Here is a 26853-nt window from a genome sequence, read left to right on the forward strand (position 1 = left end):
GCGAAATATACAAACCGCAACTTTCATTTGTATATACTTACCATGTTTGTATATCCACAAGTAAAATATACAAACTGCAATCTCCATAGCAAAAGGAACTATGCTATGGAGCACAATTACCGAAACTATGGCTATAGAGCCTTATTAGATCTATTATCTTTGCTATTTATGAAATTTTCTCTTTCATTAATCATAGATCATGAAATAAAACAAGCATGATAAGCGTACTCACCAAATGACATATAACCTATGTTTAAGAAGAAATTGGTACTCGGTATACAATACCCACGTTTAGGCTATAAAATTTGTATCTCATAAACCAAAAATATTCCTTTAAAATAGATTTAAATTTTATAATTTTCTCTCTCTCTTATGAATTTATTCAAATACTTCTCCTAAATTTCTCAAATCTTCTTCCAAATCTCTCTCCAATTATGCATACTTTGGCCACAAATTGTGTTCAATACGATAATCAAATATATTATGGAATCTAACACAAAAGTTGACCGATTTTTTCATAAGAAAACCCAATAGCCTGCAAGAATTTAACTTTTTCTATGCATATATATTCATCAAACATTTTAGATACTTTCTCATATTGTAAATTTGATATACCTATTGAAGGCTTTACAGTGTTTCAATTTACTTAATATGTCATGTTGTAAAACATCATGTATACATTCTCGTACATATTCTTTCATTTATATTGTGAAGTAGCATATATACCATTTTGATATATTGTAAAGTATCATATATATATATATATATTGCAAATTGATAAATACAAATCTTAGGAGTTACAAATTAACATATATCCAATTATACATAGTATGCAGTTAAAAATATATATATTGTGAAGGATTAGACAAACTTTCGGATATACATGTATAGTGAAGAATCTCCTTGTATCCACAACAATATTGGCCCAGCTTCAAACCCTAGGCTAGGGGTAGGGATGTACATGACCGGGTTGGTTCGGGTTTCTCGAATATCAAACCAAATCATTTGTGTAAAAAAATTAAATTTATAAATCAAACCAAACTAATAAAATTCGGATTTTTTCGGGTTTTTCAACCTCGGGTTGGTTCGGGTTTTTCAAATACCAAACCAAACCATTGTGTCGAATTTTTTAATTTATAAATCAAACCAAACTAAAAAACCTCGGATTTTTCAGATTTTTGGATTTTTTCGGTAAAAGTTTGCATACAAACATATAATTAACTTGTGCTCCAAATATTTCTTTAGTCCAACCAAAATGCAATTATCTAAGGTGTTTCTTAAAAAAAAAAAAACACAAAATATGAGATGAGTATTGATGACACAAAAATATTCAATAAAAAATAATAATGAAACATCATATAAAATAAATATTGCAAAGTCATAATGAAAATGATCATAATTTAAAACTACTAAATCATGCTAAAATAAATTTAATAAGTATTAGTTACATTACTAAATATTTAAGAAAAATTAAAATTAGATTATGTATTTTAATTTTATGAAAAAGTATAAGAAATATTTAAAAATTATATCAAAGTAAATATTTTTATGTATAAAATAAAATTTAAAATTACATATATAATGTCGGGTTGGTTTGGTCTTGGGTTGGTTTTTTATAGTTAAAACCAAACCAACCCAAATATAGTCGGGTTTTTTTTCCAATACCAAACCACTAGTCGGGTTCTTTTTTTATTTGACTCGATTTGCGGTTTGGTTCAGTTTTCGGTTCGGTTTTGTACACCCCTAGCTAGGGGTGACAATTGGGTGGGTTGGATAAAATTTGGACGAGTCATAATAGGTTAAGACAACAATTGGGTCAAGACCAAATCTAAATTTTAGGTTTGGCAAACATAAAAATCATATTTGTATGCTATAGCTACAGTTTGTATAATTACGCTCCATAGGAAATTTTATGTTTGCTATGGAGCATCAGATTTGTATAAATCACAGGTAGGCATTCGTTTGTATAAAAGCACAACGATTGTATATGTATATCTGTTAGATAATTGTATATATGTAACTACTATGTATATGTATCAATAATTGTGTTTGTATATCTGCATAAAATTTGAATTTGTATACAATTGAATCAAAATAAAACATTTGTATATCAAATCTCTCTCTCGCTCGCTTTATACAACACAAATTTATACATTGTAATTTGTATTAATTTGTGTTTGTATAAAGCGAGAAAGAGAGAAAGACAAAAGAGAACTGGTAGGAGAAAATTTGTATTTGTATAATTATAAGTGTATGTATTTGTATTAGTATATACAGTTTTCTCTCATTTTATACAAACACAAACGCAATTTATACATTTGTGCTTGTATAAAAGTGAGAGAGGCGAGGGAGAGTGGCGAGAGAGATCAGGGAGAGTGGCGAGCGAGATTTCTGGGGAGAGAGGGGAATGGCAAAGTGTTTGCTACGGGTTAGAATTAAATGAAACTGTGGTTCTAGCATTTAATTTGAATTAATAGTTTGTTATTTTATACAATTTCCCCTTTAGGTAATAGATTACATTATGGGTCAAGACCCAACGAAACCCAATTTTTAATAAACTTAATTGTTTTATTTATTCATTTAAATTGTACCTAATAAAATTATTTTTTTCTTTATTATGGCTATATGCAGCATATCAAATTGAAAAATAAGTTTTTTAAAAATATTTCAACAAGATTTTTCATGAGTCAATTCGGAGTACATATCAATCAAATTTTTAATGGGTTAAAATGGGTTAAGCTAATGAATAGGCGGGTCAATAACCCGCCCAAACATAAGCAATCATGCATACAGACATAGTTGTAATATAACTAGCCTTCCATTACATTATACACAAACTTGCCTCCAATTAAAAATACATATATATAATTAAAAGCAAGAAAATCCTCACACAAAAAGTTTTGAGAAATAAATAGCAATTTTGACAGGCACAACTAGAAGCAGCAGCAGCAGCACTCTTCCAAAATACAGCAACAACAAAGAGCGGCCAAACTGCAACAACCAATCAAATTTTGTTGCTATTCCAGTGATAAAAGATTGTAATTAAAGATTGTGATAATAGTATTTAAAAACAGATATTGAATATTCATTATGCATTCATTGAATTTTTGGTAATAGATTTATAATTAAAAATTGTCTGTAATTGATTCAGAAGAAATGAAATAAAAAAAATAATAGAGCTAGAAAAATTATTGTATGAGGTCTCTATTAGGCCATGTAAATTGTTTTTATGTGATTGTCATATTATTATATATCTTTCTTGTCCCAAACCATTGGTTTTCATTATGCAAGTGGTGATCATCGGGTATTTGATGAAAAAAGTAGTGTAATTTTTACTCGTCCAGCGTGTTGAGTGTTTTATTTTAGCAGAATAAAATAATTGGTTTTTTGGATGGATCTATTTTTTAGGAATATTTTATTATTACTGATTTTAGGAGTTCATTAGTTGTGGGTTAGTTTGTTGCTTATTTTTAGGAATTAGTTCTATATGTAATCTCTATTTATTTGGAGAGACTTCCATCAATAATATTCAATTAAGTTTCTGATGTTGTTGTTTACTCAATTTCAATAGTGGTATCAGCGTTAGACTTAGAGTGACCTGTGAGTAAAAGAAGCTGCAACTTACTTGGTATCTTGTAGCAACTAGCAACAAGTGCTCATGGCATCTAAAAGTAAAAAAATCATCTAATCTGCTATTTCCCGCTTTGATGGTCACTATGATCATTGGAGCATGCTGATGGAAAACTTCTTGCGTTCAAAGGAGTTTTGGAGCATTATAGAGATTGGTTTCAATGAACTTTCAAGCTCTTTACTATTACATGAGCAGAGTATGACACCTTCTCCTACAGAATAACAAGCTTCGAAAGTGGAAAATCAATATGATTCTTCTAACATGGATGGTTTTGGAAGAGGTCATGGTAGAGGCAGATGACATGGGCGAAACATGACTTCAAATTGTAGAGGAAATGCACGTGATAATGATCAACACTATGCTTATGATGTGACATTTGATAAATCACAAATAGAGTGTTTGTGTTGTCACATGTATGCCCACTATCAGTTTGAATACAAAACTATTTTGCATTCATACAAGGGAGATAGAGAGAAATCGAATATCACGGAACAAGATGAAGAAAAAGAAGAAACTTTGTTGATGGCTTGCCTTGCGCAAGAACAATCTCATTCAAATAAGTGGTATCTGGACTTAAGTTACAGTAATCATATGTGCGGTAACAAATCTTTGTTTTTGAATTTGGATGAATCTTTTAAAGATAATGTCAAGCTTAATTAGAAATAATTCTTGTATATTTTTGTTATGGGACAAAGCACTATTAGATTGCAGGTGAAGGGACATTTCTTCAAAGTTGATGGAACTTTTTATGTTCCTGAATTAAAGAACAATCTTTTTAGTATAGGGCAGCTACTAGAAAGAAACTAGAAAATTGTTATAAAAAAGGATTATTGCACCGTACAACATCAACAAAAGGGAACAATTTTTGAAGTCAAAATGACAGTCAATTGGTTGTTTCCTTTACACAATAATGACCAAACATGCTCGATAACAAAAATGATGGACTCTACATGATTATGGCATATGTGTTATGGACACTTCAATTTCAATGGTGTGAGAACCCTACAACAAAGGAACATGGTTGGTGGTCTTCCCCAATTCGATGTTACTATCAAAGTTTGTCAAAATTGTGTTGTTGGTAAACAACATCGTGAATCCTTTCCGGTAGAAAAGGCATGGATGCCTAAGAAATTGTTGCAATTGATTCACTCATACCTTTGTGGTCCAATCAATCCAGCTTCGAAAACAAATGAAAGGTATTTTATATCTTTTACTGATGACGATAGCATAAAGACGTGGGTTCAATTTTTGCAACAAAAGAAAGGTTTTTTTAGCGCATTCAAGGTCTTTGCTGAAAAGGAATCGAGGAAGATAATCAAAGTTCTTCGAACTGATCGTGGTGGTGAGTTCAAATTCAATGAATTCACAAGCTTTAGCGCTATGAAGGGAATTCGAAGGCAATTGACAACAACTTATACACCACAAAATGGTGTATCTGAGAGGAAGAATCGTATCATTTTGAACATGGTAAGATGCATGTTGGCAGGCTGTAAAATAAATTCTACGGTATATTCATAATACTGTAGATGTTGGCTTGGTTTTCAAGCATAAAAATAGTCAATTTCTTGTTGGATATTGTTACTCAGATTATGCAGGTGATTTGGACAAATGAAGATCAACTACTGGTTATGTTTTCACTATTGCAAACGCACCAGTTAGTTGAAAGTCTACTTTGCAGTCAACAGTTACTTTGTCTACCACCGAGGCAGAGTATATGGCAATTACAGAGGCTGCTAAGGAGGTAATTTGGCTTTAAAAATTGCTTAAAGAGCTTGGTATTGGACAAGAAGGAATCACAATATTTTGTGATAGTCAAAGTGTTATTCAATTAGCGAAGGATCAAGTTTATCATGCAAGGGCGAAGCATATTGACGTCTGATATCATTTCATACGAGACATCATAGAAGAAGGTGGAGTCATAGTGAATAAAATTCATACTACGGATAATCATGCCGCTATGCTGACAAAAGTGGTGACTGCGGTCAAGTTTCAACATTTTTTGAACTTGATCAACATTGTTGAACATTGAAGATTGAGGTTGAAGACACAAACAAAAACTGTAGTTGAGAGAAAGTTGAAAATGGAGAATCTTGCCAAGGTGGAGATTTGTTAAATTTGACAAGATTCAAAGATGAATTAATGTGAAAATTTGGTGGTTAGGAAGATAATTCTTCATTGGTACAAAAGTCATGATAGCAACTTTGTAGGTGAAACTTAGGTAAACCATAAAATGGTTTCACAAGTTAAACCTTGATATTTTGACACATTGTGATGTCATGGATGACATCTATAGGAAGAATTCACTCATATAAATAGGTAGCTCCTAATTCATTTGTAACACACCTTTCACTTGCCTTCTCATCTTCAAAGGCATTTGTTTTTCTTTCTCTCTTGTAGTATTTCACTTGTACTCTTTTGGAGTGAAATAAATATTGGTTGTTGCGGCAGCCGAATATATAAAGAGCGATGAAATTACAAATGCTATATCTAAGGGTAGCTAATAAATAGTAAATAAGACAACAATAAAAAGAACACCAGAAATTTATGAGGTTTGGCAAAATTTTGTTTTCTTTTGCCTACTCCTCGAACACAACCAACCAATATTTATTTCACTCCAAAAGAGTACAAGTGAAATACTACAAGAGAGAAAGAAGAACAAATGCCTTTAAAGATGAGAAGGCAAGTGAGAGGTGGTTTACAAATGAATTAGGAGCTATCTATTTATAGAAGTGAATTCTTCTTATAGATGTCATCCATGACATCACAATGTGTCAAAATGTCAAGATTTAACTTGTGAAACCATTTTATAGTTTATCTAAATTTCACCTACAAAGTTGCTATCTTGACTTTTGTACCAATGAAGAATTATCTTCATAACCACTAAATCTTCACATTAATTCATCTTGAATCTTGTCAAATTAAACAAATCTCCACCTTGGCAAGATTCTCCATTTTCAACTTTCTCTCAACTACAATTTTTTATTGTGCATTCAACCTCAATCTTCAATGTTCAACAATGTTGATCAAGTTCAAACAATGTTGAAACTTGACCGCAGTCACCACTTTTGTCAGCATATCGGCAGGATTATCCGTAGTATGAACTTTTTTCACTATGACTCCACATTCTTCTATGATGTCTTGTATGAAATGATATCGAGCATCAATATGCTTCGTCCTTGCATGATAAACTTGGTTCTTCGCTAATAGAATAGCACTTTGACTATCACAAAATATTGTGATTCCTTCTCTTACAATACCAAGCTCTTTAAGCAATCCTTAAAGCCAAATTGTCTCCTTAGCAGCCTCTGCAATTGCCATATACTCTATCTCAGTGGTAGACAAAGCAATTGTTGACTGCAAAGTAGACTTCCAACTAACTGGTGTGTTTGCAATAGTGAAAACATAACCAGTAGTTGATCTTCATTTGTCCAAATCACCTGCATAATCTGAGTCACAATGTCTAACAAGATATTGACTATCTTTATGCTAAAAAACCAAACCAACATCTAAAGTATTATGAATATACCGTAGAATCAATTTTATAGCCTGCCAATGATCCTTTCCAGGATTATGCATGTACCTGCTTACAACTCCAACAACATGTGAAATATTTGGCCTTGTGCAAACCATTGCATACATCAAGCTATCAACAACATTCGTGTATGGTACTCTCGACATATATTCTCGTTCAGCTTCATTCTTTGATGACATAGCATCACTAAGTTTAAAATGAAGAGCAAGTGGAGTGCTAACCGATTTCGTTTTCTCATTCATACTGAATCGATTTAGTACCCTCTTCAAGTATTCTTTCTGAGATAAATAGAGTTTCTTTGAATGTCTATCTCTTTTTATCTCCATGCCAAGAATCTTCTTTGCCTCACCCAAATCCTTCATGTCAAACTCTTTTCTTAGTTGAATCTAGCTTCTTAATTTCTTATTTACTTTTAGAAGCTATCAACATATCATCAACATATAGGAGAATATATATAAAGGAATCGTCTTCAAGCTTGCGCAAATACACACAATGATCGTATTTGCTTCTTATGTACCTTTGCTGCAACATAAACTTGTCAAATCGTTTGTACTATTGTCTAAAAGATTGTTTCAATCCATACAACGATTTTTCAAGTTTTCACACCATATTTTTTTCCATCAACTTTGAATCCTTCTGGCTGAGTCATGTAGATTTCTTCTTCCAAGTCTCCATGTAAAAAATGCAGTTTTTACATCCAACTGAACTAGTTTCAAATTCAACTGTGCTACCAAAGCCAACAAAACTCTAATGGAGGAGTGTTTCACAACTGGAGAAAATACCTTATTATAATAAATTCCCTTTTTTTGAGTGTATCCTTTGGTCACCAATCTTGATTTGTAGCGAACATCTTCTTGGTTAGGAAATCCTTCTTTCTTTGCAAATACCCATTTGCACCCAATTACTTTCTCGCCCTTCGAGAGATTGGCCAATTTCCATGTATGATTCTGATAAAGGGATTGCATTTCTTTATCCATGGAAATCCTCCACTTATCTTCATCTTAACTTTGGACTGCATCTTTATAGTGGTAGGAATGTCATCGGCTACAATTGAGTCTGCACAAGCCACCATATCTATGAGTCGAGCAGGTTTTGTTATTGTCCTTTTTGGCTTGCTGGTTGCTATTGATTCAAGTTGTGGTTGAGGTTCTTGAGATTGAACCTCTCATTCGATTGGCTCTTCTTCCAGAGGAAAATCTTCTGTTGTTTCCTCGTTTGATCCAGTTTTGGAAAAAATATTTTTCCTTCAAACTCCACCTACTTTGAAGCACCATTAGTTTGTTTGACATCTTCAACTGTTACCTTATTTGTCAAGGCAGATTCATCAAAGGTAACATCCCTATTGAAAATATTATTTTTCTCGTCTCTGGACACCATAAATGATATCCCGTGACTCCAGAAGTAATTTCCATAAATAAAGCGTTGTTTGCTCTTGGATCCAATTTTAACTCTCTTACGTGATAATATGCAATTGAGCCAAATACATATAAAGAACCATAATCTTCAACAAGTTTTCCATACCATTTTTCTAATGGTGTCTTCCCACCTATAGCAGCAGATGGTAGACGATTAATGAGGTGGCATGCATATGTTATTGCCTCAACCCAAAATTCTTTGCCCAAGTCAGCATTGGACAACATGCACCGCACCTTCTCCAGCAAAGTCCGGTTCGTGCGTTCTGTCACCCCATTCTTTTGTGGTGTATATCTGACGGTGAAATGTCTGATGATGCCATTGTTTTCACAAATTTTCTGAAAAAGATCATTTTTGTATTCTCCATCATTGTCTGTGCGAAGACACTTAATCTTTCTACCAATTTGAGTCTCTATCATCGCCTTCCATTTGAGAAAAATTCCCAACACTTCATCTTTAGTTTTCATCTTATGCGCCAATACTCTTCCGAAAAAGTCATCAACAAAGGTTACAAAATAGTGTTTCCCACCTAATGAAGGTGTTTTGGATGCACCCCAAACAACTGAATGAACATACTCCAAAATATCTTTAGTATTATGGATAGTTGTTCTAAATTTAACCCTTGTTCCCTTAACACAATGCTCACAAAACTCCAAGTTGCAAGTTTTACTCCTTTTAGCAATCCTTGATCTAAGAAAGTTTTCAAGGATTTTCCTCCAGCATATCCGAAGCGCATATGTCACAGCCTGGTCATTTATGCCTCCTTATCGTCATTGAATGTTGTTGACCCTGTCCCAATAAACGTACTACCTTGATAGTGGTACATGTTATTATTTCTTTGAATTACCTTCATTACCACCAGTGCACCGGAGCATATTCTCATTACGCCATTATCTACAATGACTTTGAATCCCTTTGACTCTAGGGATCCTAAAGAAATGATATTTTCTTCAAATCTGGTACATATTGAACATCTGTTAATGTTCTAGTTAATCCATCATGATTCCTTAATCGAATTGAACCAACACCATATGCGGTAAGAGGATTATTGTTTGTAGTGTGAATAACTCTACATTCTCCTTCTTGTAAATCAACAAACCAATCCCGATTGTGACACATATGATAGCTACAAACTGAGTCCATCAATCATACATCACATGATTTAGATGACTCTATTGTAACTAATGAGTAATCAGAGTCATCACAATCAGCCACAACCATTTCCATGACAGCCTTCCCATTATTTGGTTTGGCCTTGCTTTTCAACTTTGAGCAATCTTTCTTCCAATGCCTTTTTTCTCGGCAAAAGGAACATTCATCTTTGCTGAGTCTGGATCTTGACTTGGATCTACCTTTCTTCAATCTCATATGATTTTAAGAACGACCTCTCACAATAAGTGCTTCTGCTTCTCCGCCTTTTTGTTTTTCTCTATTTCTTTGTTCATAACTATATAAGGCAGAACAAACTTCTTTCAGAGATACTTCATCATTCCCATGCAGTAGAGTAGTTTCAAGATGCTCGAACTCATCGGGAAGTGAACTTAACAACATTAAGGTCATATCTCCATCCGTAAAAGTCACGTCTATATTTCGCAAATTTATCTCCAACTTATTAAAGCTGGTGATATGATCATTCATTGTGCTACCAGGAATATAAGTGAAGTGTAACAGTCTTCTTTTCATGTAAAGTTTATTTTGACTGTGTTTTCTTCAAGAATTTCTCCTCCAATAAATTCCATAATTATTTGCAGATGTTTCCTTTGTGTATGGATACTTTTGTTCTCTTGCAAGGTACGATCGAATGGTACCACAAGTAACACGGTTGATAATTTTCCAATCTTCTTCTCCTACACCGTATGGTTTCTTTTCTTCTATGGAAATATCTAGCCCTTGTTGAAAAAGAACATCAAGGACCTCGTCTTGCCACATTCCAAAATGTCCTGACCCGTCAAAAATTTCAACTGCAAATTTCGCATTTGACACAATTCTTGTCATAAGCGAAGATGTCAATGATGACGCATTATTGACATTCAATGTGGACTCATCACTTTTCTTGTCTCCCATTTTTGCTACAAATACTATTTACTAGTTAACAATGCAAAGACCAAAGTAAATCTTTTCTGATGTGAAAGTTGTTATCTTGACTAGCTAAATTTCACCTACAAAGTTGTTATCTTGACTGTTGTACCAATGAAGAATTATCTTTCTAACCATCAAATCTTTACATTAATTCATCTTAAATCTTGTCAAATTTAATAGAAATGCTACATCAGCTTCAGCTAGAACCAACAAGAATTTACTGTGTTAATAGTTTGATAATCAAGCTCTCCAAGAAATCGCTCTTACATGGGAGAAGTAAACACATTGATGTGCAGTATCATTTTTTTGAGATCTTGTCAACAATAAAGTCATAGACACTACAATAAAAATAACTTTTAGCGGCAATAAATAGACACATTAATAAAGAGTGTTAAAGTCTTTACCGGCATTAGTTAAGTGTCATTAGATCCAATGTCGCTAAAGGCTTTAGGGACATATACAAAGAGTGTTAATTGCCGCTAAAAATACATATTTAGTGGCAATTGAGCTATTGCCGTTAATTAATTATTGCTAAAGATCATTTTTTATGTAGTGAGAGTTGATATTTTGCAGAAGTGAAGATCATGTTGCAGATTTATTAACTAAGCTTCTTAAGTTGGGTCCATTTGTGAAGCTGTGCATATTACTCGGTGTCTACTCAGAGAATGATTATAAACTGATATTAATGAATAACATCTGATTTAAGGGAGGTTGTTGAGTGCTTTATTTTAGCATAATAAAAGAACTGATTTTTAGGAGTTCATTAGTTGTGGGTCAGTTGTTGCTTATTTTTAGAAATCAGTTCTATATGTAATCTCTATTTATTTGAAAAAACTTTTATCAATAATATTCAACTAACTTTCTAATATTGTTGTTTACTCAATTTCAACAGAGCCACGACCCTCTCAACTTTCCCAAATCCCCCACCCTGGTTCTTCTCCTTTACGGGGTCAATAATTACTTATTAAAAATGCACTATAAAAAATATGAAAAGTTAGGTACTGAATTTATTAGTAATTTCTATTTAATTGGTCGTTAAAAAGGTCTTAGCTAATTAAATTTTCTGATCCATCGTTAATACATAGTTAAATGGAATTAGCATGGGATTTATGTTGTTTAGCTGCGGAAAAAAATTTGTCGCTAATTTCTTGCAACTCTCTAGCAGTGATGGTACTCCCTTCGACCTAGTTTAAGTGACTTACTTTCTTTTTGGTTTATTCCAAAAAAGAGTACATTTTTCATACATAGTAAGTTTTCCAATTTCAACATCCTACACAACAAGTTTAAGATTATGGGATTTAAAAGACTATACATATCTTTAATTTAAGATCATGAGATTCAAAATTCTCATTTTATTTCTTAAACTCTGTGTTCGATCAACCTCAAAAGCTAGCTCATAAAAAAATATTATCCAAATCATATTAAAGAGACCACTTATCCCTTAAATCATCAATGTGTTACTCTTCAAACACATGCCTAGAGAAGGACGTCTATTTGGTGCACACACTATTTAAATATGGGCCAACATCGGAAAATAAGAATTGGGATCCTGCTCTAGTATTATATTAAAAAATGAATATTAAGCTTAACACAAGCCTAAAAATTAACTTGAAATATCAAAATTATTCAAACCATTTTAAAGAAACCCCAATCATCTTTTTGAGACTAATAGTTAACACTTGTCTAATAATTTTGGCAACAGCCAAAAAGTCAATTGATTCGAAAGATTAGTTGGAGATCATGTACTTATATGCTTAGAATAAGATAATACATATATACCAATCAACGTTACGTGAATGCATATCATACGCCCTCTATTATATGACCCTTTTTTTCTATTTAGTCAGTTTTCAACAAATAATTTCTTAAATTAAAAACTTTTTACTTCAAATTTTCTATTTTACTTCAAATAAAATTCTTTTAAAAACTGAAATTGGTAAAAACCTTACTTGCACTCGATTTTTACACCAAATTTAATAAATACATGACATCTTGATATACACTTATATCCCTAAATCATAATTAATTAATATACATTCTCATCTTAATTTATAGATTAATCCGAGTAAATTAGTATAATTTGGTGTAAATAAATTGAGTAGGAATTAAATTTTACCATATCCTAAGGGTATAAAAGCAAATCTTCTCTGAATTATTAAATTTTATATTCAGTCAAACATTTGTATATAAAAAGCAATAATATACGAGAGAACGGGGGTGGGGGTGGGGGGGGAGGTTGACATACCAGCCTCTGAGGAATGATAGACAACCACTATGGTGGTGGTGGTGGTGGTGGTGATCATCGTGGTGGTGGTGGTAAATATGCTGAGGAGGTGGTGGTGGTGGTGGACAACATTGATCATTATTGAAATAACCTTGATAATTAGGGGGTCCTGGTGGCGGAGGATAGTACCCGCCGCCTGGCGGTGGTGGTGCACCATACCCTATAACAATCAATCATCAATATTAAAAAAAGTCTTAATTTAGCTGGGAAAGAAAAAATCGTAGTAGTAATTGATCATTTAAGTGTTACATGAAGATTATTTAATATACAAAGAAATGAAAGGAATTAATTTAGGAAAATTACCTGGTGGAGGATATGAAGTCATTGGTAGAGAAATACAGATGCAGATCCAGCAAAAAAAGTTAACAATATGTACAGCTGATGATAAGGTGGGGAAAGAAATATAAAGAGTCAACTGTTTAAGAGGGGCAGGAAAGTTCTTATTGGGCACACAAGAGTACATTAAACTATTCATTAACATATCCTATCTACTCACCATGATGACATTGCTAATACTATAGAGGCGGATCCAGGATTTGAACTTCCTGGGTGCCAAGTAGACACATTGCTTAGATCACTAAATCAACCTTAGGTTTCGATTCCGCACAAAATCCATAAAGTATAACTTTTTTTAAAATAATTTTACTAATATTATAAATATATATTATTCATTTATAATAGTTCTCGATGAGTTTACATATTTTAAAAACGATCAATTAGAGTATCATTATTTATATTTTTAAATATATCACTTACTATGTAACAAACTAAACAAATCATTTGAATATTAATCACCTCTTATTTCATATTTAATTTTTTATCTACTTTAGGGAAGAAAATGATATTTCCACAGTTGTGATAGCTACAAGAAAAATATTTACTTAATCAATTTTTAAAAGATTAAGAAATAAACTTTTATTTTATTTTATTAGGAAAAAAGGATTTTATCATATCTAAATAAAATTAAAGATGAAGTTACTATGATATTATTTAAAAACTACATGACATTATTCTATTTAAATTACAAAACGAGATTAAGAAAAATATTACTATTTCCAAAAAAAATTAGTTAAAAGGATTTCAAAAGAAAAGAAACAAGAAAGGGATTCTTTAAAATTAATAGTTTTATTAGAAAAAAAAATAAAAATATTATGTGCATTAGAAAAAGTGTATTTTTGACGCAATAAAGTAACAACAGAGACATTTTTAGGGTCAAACTATTAATAGTAGAGACATTTTTTGAACAAATTATTAACAATAAGGACATTTTTTAATCAAACTATTAATAGATAATATCTTTATTCAGTGTGACATAGTTTAAACCTATTTTTAACATTTCTCCATCAAACAAATAACTAATAACAAATTATAAAAAATCAAAGATTAATAATTAAATTAGTCAACAATAATTACTAATTAAAACTAAGCCAACTAGAATTAAAAAGAAAAAGGAAATATAATCTTCAAAATATGCATTGTTGAAGCTGAATTCCTCATCTATTTGAGGCTGGGAGGTTGTTTTTTCTTAAAAATAAATAAATTGTTTCCCAGACTCAATCTCGCGTCTGGAAGGTGGGGAGTCTCGCCCTTTACCAGTGGCACCACTACACCTTTTGGTTCTGTGGGTGTCATTTGTTTATTTATACACATAGTACATATATACACCTATACATAAATCACGTTTTGACCGAAGCTCGTGGGTGGCGTGGCATCCCCAGGAGCCTTAGTAGATCCGCCCCTGATACTAGTAATCCCTCCCAGACACATTTTGTATTTTGAGATTTAAACTAATTTATCTTAAATCATAATTTTTATTGTGATTTTTAGTAATTTTTTTAACATAGTTTACAAATATATAAATTTCATTTAAAAAAATTGAAGATTTCATGTGCAAATTCCCGATCAAACGTAATCTGTTTGACTCTCGAAAAAACGAAATGCTTCACATAAATTGAGACAGAAAAAGCATTAGTTATGTTTGCATTAGTTAAGCTGAAATTACTTTTTATATAGTGTTTGATTTGATGTATTAAAACTAATATGAATAACATAATCTTTAATTTAATTTAATTTTTATAAAAATACCATCCGCAAAAACGTTTGAAAGAATATGAAAAAAGTTTTGAGGGACAACTCCATCTTAAAGTATACTCATGAGGTATTAAAAACCTCTTGCAATGCTTATATCATGATTTTCCATTTATTAATCATACCTAACATAATATTAAATAGAATATATAATTATTTAATATATAAAGATAGTACATACATCAATTTTTTTAATTACATCCTACCAAACAACTCTTTAATTGCATGTGTTCACATGATTCTTAATTTGAAATGAAATAATGCTTATGCCTCCAACAAATGCCCAAAAGGACAGAGGTGGAGCCACCCCTATAGGTGGTGGGTGCACATGCACTTATTAATTTCAAAAAAAATTATATATATATATATATATATTAAAAAATTGACAGAAATTAAGATATAATTAACAATACACCAATAAAAAATATAAAAATATCATTGTGTTACTAGTACAAGTTAAAATATCCACTCATAAAACCTGAATTTAAATCTAACTAGAATATTTATTTCACTATTCTTATCTAAATTAATATTAATGCACCCAAAAATTTTAAATTCGCAAAAATATAGAATAGACATGGATCACATGAGTTGCAGAGAAGTTGACCTGTCAAAATACAACCAATTATAATGTTGTCGCTAAAGGCGGAGAAAACTAAATAAGCCAACCAATAAAGGAGGGATTAAAAGTCTCTACCACGTTAAACTTGGGACTTCAATGATTTTCAAAAAATTCACACCAATTTTTGTAAGGATTAATTACTTGAGTGAATCTTTTTTTTAAAATAATTACTTATTTTAAACATATTCTTTCATTAAATTTGTATTAATAATGAATTAAATAGGTAATCTAATAGTAATAAATAAATCAAAAAATTGTAAAATGAATTAAATTTGCATTGAAATTGTATTACACAATATTAAAGTTGACTTAGAAGAAAGAATTAAGAATGAATGAATAACATAATTAATGAAAGACAAGACAATGATCTATAAACTGAATTAAACGTATATAATTGTTCCTGAATAAAACATGTACTATATGTGTTATAAATTATTTTGATTTATATCATTAAGAAAGAATTAACGTTTGTAATATGTATTAAAAATGTGTTGTGCGTGTATTGCAAATATATTATAAGTGAATTACCTAAATTATTCTAATTGGTATCACCAAGAAGGGGATATATTTGGAATATGTCTGTATTGTTCATGACTTTTATTCAATTTTAATATTGTTGCAAGACAATTTTGAAATCTTCATCTTCTTCTTCGAGCTTTAATTTGAAATTTCTCCTAAAATCAATGTTAAAACTTAGTCAATCTCCCTTTAAGGAAGTTTTGGTTTTGGTTTTGCTTCTTCTCTGCAACTTGAAGCATCTAAGTTATTTTAGTGTAAATCGTGCAACATGGGTGTAAATCGATTTGAAGATATGAATATTTAAAGATAGTTATTTGGATTAAAAATTTGAAGAAGAAGAAGAAAAGGAGAAATCATATCTAGAGAAAGAGACGGACAAATAGAAAAGATAATGGATCCTTCGGAGTGTTGTACAATTTTAATCCCAAAAAACTGTTAGATTTAGTTAAAAAATATATTGTCCTAAATGGTAAATATTTTATCAATATATAAAAATAGAGAAATTGAATAGCAATATCCTTAAATACTACTATCTATGTTCACTTTTAATTGTTATTGTTTTCGTTTTAGAGTCAAACTATAGAACTTTGACTAACATTTTATGTTGTATTTTTTCATCATATTGATAATATGCAAATTGCAATTTATAGTATTTTTCGTATAGTTTTTGAATATCTAAATTTTTTGTTAAAAATATAAAATTAATATAATCTAATTCAACTTTGAAAATTAGTCAAATTGACTTTCGAAAAGCGCAACATGACAATTAAAAGTGGACGGAAGGAGTAATTTAGTCTAAAAATTCTCCTCCCAGTCAATAATTTGATTAAAAAGATTTCTTTGTTATTATTTAATAGATCAAAAATATCCCTTTTTAGAAAATATAATATTTTTTTTCTTTTTAAACATTCTTTTCTGATAATAATTTTATTCATTAACAAATGTTTATCTTATCTCTCTTTAAGCAAAAGCTTTAGATTTTCAATTCTTAAGTCAATTAAACACGTTGTACTTAGGCCACCAAGACCCGATTCTTATGATCCAATGCACAACTTGATTCTTCTCTTTCTTTTATATTCACTACATTTTATTATTACTGTGAATTATAAGATCAATCTACCTCACGTTGTCCTTAAATCTTTGATAAATTCAACTATATCGTTTTGCGGGTACATAAAAAACTATTTCTAAAAAAAGTGAATAATTCTCATGGTCAAAGGGTTAGTAAGTAATATACACAATTAATGTAATTAATTTTTACACTATCACGCTATTTTTATTTTTTCAAGCAAATATTAATATATTTTATTTTTTAGATATCAAATTCCAAGTTTTAAAAGACTTATCGATATATATTATTTAGGTATAAAAAATAATCTACTTGTGATAAAACTTAAAAATTCGATAGAAATTCACTAGAGTTACTATTTGGTGAATTTATTTTTGATATTAATCTTGATTGCTAAAATTGTCATATCAGAAAAAATCAACAAAGTAACTCTATAATGTTGCAACAATCTTTCAAACCACACACATCTAAATATAAAAACCAAGATTATATTATACTGAATGTAATTTTATTGAATGAATTATTACTTCAATTATAACTTTGAATTTTGTGCAGTTAAAGTAGTTATAGAACATATTGAACTTTTAGAGCTAAAAAAGTAAATCAACAATGAAAAAACTTTAGAACTATTTTGAACCTCATTGGTAATATAAATTCTGAAATAAAAGTTTTAATCACAATTCACGTACTCGTAAGTTGCAAACCGTGGTTAAAACATTGTTTTTACTACGTAGAATATTGCTCCCTCCACTTCATTTTAATTTTTTACATTATTAAAAGTAGTTATTTCAAATTACTTATTAATTTATAAAATCACGAGAACTAGTTAATATTTTTTTTTTCCTTTTAATCGTATAATTAATTTTTTTTGAAAGTGTACAATCAAATTTATAAAGTTTTAATTTTTTGTTAAGAAGTAAATTAGTAAAATTATTATATATATATGATTTCTAGAGAGAGATTAAAGGAGAAAGTGGACAAACTAATAGGAAATGGAGGAATAGAATTTACATAGCTCACACTACTAGCCTACTCATATAGAGAGAATAATAATTAGTTAAATAATATTTGTTTGATAATTAAATCAACAACCGACCTTAGCTCAGTTGGTAGAGCGGAAGACTGTAGTTGGTGAAAAGCCTGGCAGATAATCTTTAGGTCGCTGGTTCGAATCCGGCAGGTCGGATTTTTTATTTAGCTTCACCAATTTTTTTTTTTGTTTTCCAAAAACATTATGCTTTTTTTTTCTACTTTCAAAATAAAAGGGTTGTGTTTTTTATTTAAGAAAAAAAACTTGTAAATAGAAAATACAACAAAAGGACAACTGCTTTTCGAACTAAAACTCTTAAAAGCTACCCAATAATAACATATTGGTATAATCTCGTATGCAGATCTTACTTTTAGTTGTGAGCTATAGAGCTATAGTTTTTTTCAGTTGTGACTTCAAATATCATAATTTGGTGAAGTTTTTTAGAACTTTTTTTACATATAATTATAATATACATAGCAATTCTCGTAGTGTCAAGATCATTCACACCAATTTTCAAGTTGCATTTCAATACATTTTCAAGGTGGTTGCAGAAACATGACATTGCTTAGAAAAAATACTTTTCTATATTTAATTTGAGAACGGAAATAACTGTTATCAAGTACCGATTCTAATATTAACAAACTAGATAGTATTTTTAGTGATTATTTTTTAGTATTGCAGATCAATAATAATATATATTCTAGTAATAAATAATTTTATTGAAAGTATCTTATGACGGTCTAACTAAAAGTTAAGTTATTTATCAAAGGTATTTTTCTAAGATATATTTCTTGTCACAGCAAACACTTTGTGGAGTAGTTCGAATGTATCTCTAATAATGGAGGATAAATTATAAAATGAAAGAAGAAGAGTTATATTTATCTTTTCAGTTTTCACTTTGAAAAAAATCTATACCATACCTTAAATAACGTGGGTGTTGATCTTTAGCGGCAATTAATAATTTTATTTTATTTTCTTCCCATACCTTTTATAGTAGCTCTACCTTATACCCTACTTTTCTTATAGGTTTATCATTCAAATTCATATTGATGTATGCCATTATATAACGACTAAAACGGTAACAATCTTACCAAATATTTTATTCATTAAAACAATATGATACATTATAAAATAATATATAATATCCATCCAAAAAAAGTGTCAAGGGACCGATAAAGAAAGTGGTTTAGTTGATAAATGTTCTCAATTCCAAACAAAACAAAATTAGGATCAGATTAATTATTATTTTTCTACTTAAAAACTCAATTCATTCTGATGCGTCATATAAAAATATTGACAAAAAGCTCACACGCCCAATGGGACTCGAACCCACAATCGCTTGATTAGAAGTCAAGCGCCTTATCCATTAGGCCATGGGCGCTGCTGTACATTAATCCAACAAAAGTATTTAAATATTAGGTTTTCTAAACATTATTTGAAGGATTATAATACACCAAATTAATGAAACCAAAAAAATTAAAACTAGCAAGAGTTAATTTACACTACTACAATACCATTGACAAGAATAAATATGCAGACAAATATTTAAAAGGAAAGAGCTATCATGCTTTAACTCTATGATGTAGGAATCCTACTCATAACTCTTTTAAATCACAATTTAGTCATCTTGAACGCTCATTTATCTTTCTTTCTTTTTTTCATTCGGTATCTGATATCCATATTGGAGCACGACTAAATTCAGATTCGCGTCGGAAAGTCCCACATTCAGAGTGTAGGCGGGGGGTAAAACGCTCCCTAACAAAAGCGACTTTGTACCTAAGGAGACTCAAATTCAAGACCTATTAGTTATGGATGAAAGAGTATTTACAACTCCACCACAACTCTGGTTGATCATTGCTCTTTATTTAGAACCCACAAAGATGAGTTGTTAGGGTCAACATTCCTGCTTCATTAGAACATTTCGATATTTTTTGTTTATTATATTATTTTTTTATGATTCTTAATTTTCAATGTCAGATAAGACGCACATAAAAAATTGTGCTCACTAAATTGTCTAACAAGTTGAGTTTGCTAATGGGGAACTTACATAGATATGTAATATTAAGGATCCGTTTGGCCTAGAGAATACTTGAGAAAAATTTGGGGAAAATTTAGGAAGTGCTGTTTGGTCATATAATTTGGTAAATATATTTGTCAAGTATCCCAAGTTTCCAAATACTAGAAAAAACTAGTATTTGGGTCAAGTTCTAATATTTGAGAATTTAAAAAAATTAAAAATTATCCCAAACTTTTATATTTTATAAAAAATACCCATTGTTCCAACTAATATTTGTTACTATCTCCTTCGAAAAAACTTGAGTTCTAATTTGAGTGATAAAATTTAGAAGAAAAGAACGATTTGTGTTTAATGGGTTATAATTATAACTGAATCAGGGACAAATTTGAGTATGTGATTAATGTATTGTCTTGCCTATATTGTTATTTTGTTATTGTTGTCTGTTATCAATTATACTATAAGGTTATTTTTTTAACGAAATATATTCATTATAAAATGATGATATAAATTTATGAGTATATTTAATAATTTTTAGAACTTATGGTATAAATCATATTTTTTTCCCTTTTTGAAATAGTCAAATATTTTTGAGAAAAATTGGGGCCAAACACATGGTGAAACTTCACCAAAAACTTCATCCAAATATGATTTGCCAAGAATAATTGAGGGACGAGAGGAGTTGCTCGGATGGTAAGCACCCCTCACTGCCAACCCGAAGGTTGCGAGTTCGAGTCACCAAGGGAGCAAAAGGGGTGGGAGCTCCTAGGAAGGGTTAAAAAAAAAAAAAAAAAAAAAAAAGCCAAGAATAATTGAGAACTTGGGGTCAAACGCTAGCTAAGAAAATATTTATCATTTATAGCAATAATATTTTTTTATTGGACACTTATATTATATTTATAATACAATTTTAATATATTTTAAAATACTTATAATACATTTATATTATAATTCACTTTTAATATATAGGTGATTTATCATAGTATTGTTATGTATTGTTATAAATGGTAATAAATATTAAATATCACTAAAATCACTAATTATTTATTAAAAAATATTCACCTAAGTAATTTTTCCTTTGCTAATTATGATTTAAAAGTCTTGGGCCCACATCTTTGAGTTCATGATCGGTTTGATCATAATACATCACAATTTAAAACTGTCGAGAAAAAATCTATTCCGTTCAATACCCAGATTTTTTATTCCTTTTACTTCCAACACATCACGAATAAGTCTGGTTCATTACATTAAAAAAAAAAAAAAACATATTGGTGAGCAAGCTAAGTTACAGTAGAACAATGACCAATTTGTTGTGTTTTAAAATGTGTGAATGAAAAAGGGAAAAAAGACAAATATACTTTTGAACTATCCTAAATGATATACAGATACTTGTTGGTTCGAAAGTGATTAGAGCGTCATGCGGAAGCTTATAATTGCATATCCTATGGTTGATAAATAAGATGACAAAAGCCTATACTAAAAACATAATATTATTATATGGTTTAGCCAATCGACCTACATATGAAAAACTAATAAAATAAAATATTAAAACTGTTGAGGGAAAATCTCCCCATAAACAAAACTCTTTATTGAATACATTGTGGATGTTCTTGTGTTCTTGATATGAGAAGAGGGGTCTTCAATTTATAGAGTTCCAAAACTTTTCTTCCAAGGAAAGAATAACTCAAATATAGAAGAATATTATATTTTCCTTTCATGAAAAGTAAAAAAACATTTATGGTAATGTTTTGTATTTTCTTTTAGGAAAAATAAACTTCAAATAAGATAAGAAAATCAGGGCAAAAACCCTAACAAAATCTCCCCCTTTTGGCTGTATTTTCTTGACAAAACTTGATACACCTTCTTCAAATGCATGATAATCTTCGTCCTTCACATAGTTTTCATCACTACTTCTTGACATGGTTAAAAATAAGGTTTCAAATATATGGTTCAAAATTGGTTTAAAAATATTTTGTTTTTATTTTTAAAATTGCAGCAACATGAATGTTGATATGGTTTAAATCTCTTCTCCACATGTAGCTAGCAAAAAAACTGCATTATCATCAAATTGATTTGAAACCATCTTGAGCATGTCTTCAGCCTCATTGAACCATAGGACCATCAGACCATGGGATCGTTCGACCATGTGCTTTGATACCACATGCTGGGTGTCACGACTCGAGCCTACACCCTGGACATGGCCGGCACTCGAGAACCATTGTTGGTTCCCAAGCGAATCCTCATCCTGGCTGACTACAAGTGAAAAACTGATTCAAGCATACAAAAGCTTAAAACTGAAATAAAAGTTCATAAAACTTAAATACAAACTTTAAGTCCAAAGAAAACTCTGTATAATAAAATATATACAACTCGCCATAAAAAGGCAACTTTAATCTTTAAAACATTTAACAAAATAAATGAAGACTTCTAACACTCTACTGTCTATCTATAAAGCCTCTAAATGACACTGATGGAAGTAGGGACAAGACCCACGACCTCCTAACAACTAGCAACTGAAAGTAAATGGAATCCTTCGGAAGCAAGGAGGCTCACCATAGCTAACTTGAACTCCATGTGACATCAATGAAGCTCCTGTTGATGATCCTGAATACCTGGATCTGCATCATGAGAAGATACAGGCCAAATGTCTCAGTACGTGGAATGTACGAGAATGTAAGGGGAATTCTAAAGCATAACATAAGCTTGAAAAGAATCTGAAAGAAACTGAAGAACTTACCTGGCTCAACTAAACTCAACATAACTGAACTCACTTCAATATAAAGCAGTTTAAAACAAGTGCAATATAAAGAAAAAGGAAAACTGTTAAAAACAGGATGTTAACTCATAATCATAATATCATAAAAAACATACCATACTCCATCTCAAAGTCTACTTGTGCAATGCATGAATGAAGTCCCATACCCTCCATTCATACTAAGCAGAACTCATTGAGGAACCATGCAAATATTGCTGTGGGAATTTCTCTAACCGACAACCATCACTTAATAGCTATAATGATTATACAACGTTATTAGCCCCACGCTGCCCAGGCCATCCTACACATTGCCGGAGTATAGGACCTGAACTACTAAATGGATCCACTAGTCTATGTGAAAAAGATTCATCTAAAAAGTATGACCCTTTTCTACCCGTGATGGCTATATGGTTTATGGAGATTTGAGTTAATGTGAACTTGCATCCCCATATCGGTGCTCAATACTACTCCCAAAAATATAATATTAGCTCTTATGTTTAAAACATACTTCTTCTGTGATTTGAGATTAGTGCTCAAAAAACTTAGCTCAAAGGCTATCTTGGAAATCTCAATTTCCCTGTTTGCTTCATTTAGAAAGTTATTACTCTTTTATGAAAACTAGCCCGAAGGCCCCTTTTGGAAATCTCAGTTTCCGTTCTTATTTAAATGTGAAAACATTTTAAATCTCTTTGGGAATACTTAGTCCCCATATACTTTTTGAAGAAAAGCATTTCAACTTTACTCTTTACTGAACTCAAAACCTAAGTCTTAAAACAAAGTTAAAACGTTTGTAAAAGACTTCTTAACGTATGGTTCATGCCGAATTATGGACGTGAACGACTCAATGCAAGGTTTTCAATAACCATAGATAGAACTCAATACTTGCAAGAACTTCAATAATACTACTTATTTCAAGAATGCTCAACTCAGAGGGTTCATGCGGAATTATGAGCATGAACTACTCAACTCAAGGACTCAAAGATACTTCTCAAAAGGGTTTAGGAACTCAATACTTAAAGGCTTAGAACTTGAAGATACCACTTCTCTGAAGGATGCTAAACTTACAAAGTTCATGCAGAATTATGGGCATGAAACAACTCGACTCGATGGTCTATATAACAATATGGAACTCATGTATGCGACTCTTCTTATTCTCTGACTTACTTCCTCAAAACTTAGTTCAAATCGATAGTTGATCTCAAAGGATTCACAATTGAACTCAAATGCTTTCTTGAACTCTACTCTTAACTCTCTCTTGAATGTGAATTATGAATTCAAGAGTTATAGTTCATGATAAGAAAGATCTCATAATGACAAGGTGGACTCATGAATATATGCATTATTCTCATTCTCATACTCACTTGCTCGAGTATTGAAACAAGTTATTATAATTTGTAGAAGACTCCTCAAAAAGACAAAAAGGGACATTCTCAAAATGTTCGAAAGAACTCTCAAGACTTAACTTTTAACTCTACCTTGAATTTGAATTGTGGATTCAAGGGTTATGATTTGTGATAAGAAAGATCTCATGATGTTTAGGAATGATTTTGAATAGCTAAATCTAGAGAAAAGTTACGAAATCACCGTCTTGGAACAAGTCCGCGACGCGGAGGTGTTTTCAATAATTACTCGCGAAATTAAATTTTGAGATAGAGGAGTCCGCGTCTTACCCACGACGCGGAGAAACTTTTTGGTCACTGGGGGAGCAAGTCCGCGTAGCTGACTTGCGTGCTAGATCACGCTCGATTTTTTCCTTCTTCGTTTTACAACTCCAATTCGCCTAAATTCGAATATTTTTCTCAACAACTCTTTAGATTCAGATACTCAGCATATGCACCTAATAACCTAACTTAAAACAACTCTATAATCGACATGATTTCATCAAGAACTCAACTATCTCATCTGAACTCAAGAACTAAAGCCAATTTCAAGAACATAATTCAAGAACATCATACTTTCAACTTTCTAGAACAAACTTAACGCTGAAATTAACATGATTGGCGTGTGGGTGAACAAACACAACACTATGGAAGCTTACATACCTGAAAGAACATCTTCTTAAAGAACTTGAAGGAAAAATCTTGAAAGAAGAACCCTAGCCTTAGCTTTTCTTGATTTTCTTGAGCGTAGAATCTTTGGAGTAAATGAGAGGGTTTTGATTTGAAACCTGATTTTCTACTCGTTTAGGGCAATTTAGATCACCTCCTAAGGATTTTTAGGACTAAAATACCCCTAAAGAAATAATTAAAATGAGCTGGGAGTCAGAATGATTTTTCACCAAGCAATGAGGTCTGTATTGGCTCCGCGTCGCGAAGCTGCTGCCAGGTTTGCGCGACGTTAGTAAATCAGTCACAACTTCTTACTTAGAACTCAGAATTGAGCAAACTCAGTGGCGTTGGAAAGAGAACTCGAAGGGCTTTAAGTTTCTATCGGTAGCTCACCTAACTCATCTTGTACTAGGAGTTATGGTGGTTTGAAGTTGACCCAAAACTTAAGAAAAACTTAGGAATGACTTGAATGAACTCCCTTTAGTTCTTCTTGGAACTCAAGGTGCTACATCTAGTGACCTTAATACTCATGAAATTTTAAATTCCTTTCAAAAATCTCACTCACTACGAAGAACGATTCGAGTCTTAGCTCAAAAAATTTTCTAGGGTGTTACACTGGGTTCTAAAGTGATTAGGGCGTCATGCGGAAGCTTACAATTGCATATCATATGGTTGATAAATCAGATGACAAAAACTTATATTAAAAACATAATATTATTATACGGTTTAGCCAATCGGACTACATATGAAAAACTAATAAAATAAAATATTACAATTGTTGAGGGAAAATCTCCCCATAAACAAAACTCTTTATTGACTACATTGTAGATGTTCTTGTGTTCTTGATATGAGTAGATGGGTCTTCAATTTAAAGAGTTACAAACTTTTCTTTCAAGGAAAGAATAACTCAAATATAGAAGAATATTATATTTTCCTTTCATGAAAAGTAAAAACATTTATGGTAATGTTTTGTCTTTTCTTTTAGGAAAAATTAAACACAAATAAGGTAAGAAATTCAGGGCAAAACCTTAACAATACTCTTCGGCATACTTTTCGGACATTGGTGCTCATGCCTTTCAAAAATTAAAGCATATTTTCCCTTCACATAGGAACACGTGGTGCAATCCTACCGAGGGACCAAATATGACCAATTCATTAAACCCAAACACTCATATCCACCCATGACTCGGTTAACTCACCCATATAAATCATTACTCACACTTAAACTAACCTATCCAAAAACCTAAAAAAATCCCCATTTGCTTCGTAAGTCATCCACAAATACAAGAAATAGTTAACTTAAACTTTTATTTTGTATAGAACTGAAACCTGATTTAAGCTCACCGGACCTTCTTGTGGGACTTGATTGGGAAGCGGGAGGGGAGGGGGTGAGGGGGAAAGTTCGACTGGTAACTGGGAGCATCTAAATCACCAGAAAGCATCCTACTACTTCTTGTTGATAAAATATTTTTCCAACAATTCTTTCATTGATAGTCGGCGTGCAGGGGACTTCTGCAAGCAAAGCAAGGAAACAATGATGAAGAGTAATTAATGCTTGTTCTTGGTCTAATGATTCAACATTGATCAACCAAATCAAGAATATTTCCGTCTCGGGCAAGGTGATGTGCCCAGGAGAGAAGATTAGAAAGTTGGAATTCGGACATGAGTGACCTCGTCACCTGAAGTGGCCTACGCCCAGCAATAAGAACTAACAAAAGCACCCCCTACGTCCAACTCAGTTGTTCATCTCATAGACCTAAAACCCTAGT

At 31.4% G+C, this 26853-nt stretch overlaps 1 protein-coding gene and 2 non-coding genes across 3 annotated transcripts; 1 reads left to right on the plus strand and 2 right to left on the minus strand.

The window, feature by feature from the left end:
- Positions 1 to 2710: 2710 nt before the first annotated feature.
- On the minus strand, positions 2711 to 13353 carry LOC102586173 (cysteine-rich and transmembrane domain-containing protein A-like). The gene is made up of 3 exons (XM_006351814.2): positions 13243 to 13353; positions 12901 to 13099; positions 2711 to 2991 (listed from the first exon to the last, which is right to left on the minus strand). The coding sequence occupies exons 1-3, from the start codon at positions 13262 to 13264 to the stop codon at positions 2934 to 2936; spliced, it is 279 nt and encodes a 92-aa protein (XP_006351876.1). The 5' UTR covers positions 13265 to 13353; the 3' UTR covers positions 2711 to 2933.
- Positions 13354 to 18328: 4975 nt separating this feature from the next.
- On the plus strand, positions 18329 to 18423 carry TRNAY-GUA (transfer RNA tyrosine (anticodon GUA)). The gene is made up of 2 exons: positions 18329 to 18365; positions 18388 to 18423. It is a non-coding gene; the product is annotated as a tRNA-Tyr (tRNA).
- Positions 18424 to 19575: 1152 nt separating this feature from the next.
- TRNAR-UCU (transfer RNA arginine (anticodon UCU)) lies at positions 19576 to 19648 on the minus strand. Its single transcript has one exon. It is a non-coding gene; the product is annotated as a tRNA-Arg (tRNA).
- Positions 19649 to 26853: the final 7205 nt, after the last annotated feature.

This window comes from Solanum tuberosum, unplaced genomic scaffold (assembly GCF_000226075.1).
Source record: "Solanum tuberosum cultivar DM 1-3 516 R44 unplaced genomic scaffold, SolTub_3.0 scf00134, whole genome shotgun sequence".
NCBI lineage: Eukaryota > Viridiplantae > Streptophyta > Magnoliopsida > Solanales > Solanaceae > Solanum > Solanum tuberosum.

Coding starts and splice junctions, on each gene's coding strand:
- LOC102586173 (XM_006351814.2), bottom strand. CDS start 13,264: ATGACTTCATATCCTCCACCAG. Junction 13,100..13,242: donor GACTTCATATCCTCCACCAG/GTAATTTTCCTA, acceptor TGATTGTTATAG/GGTATGGTGCACCACCACCG. Junction 2,992..12,900: donor CTATCATTCCTCAGAGGCTG/GTATGTCAACCT, acceptor TGGTTGTTGCAG/TTTGGCCGCTCTTTGTTGTT.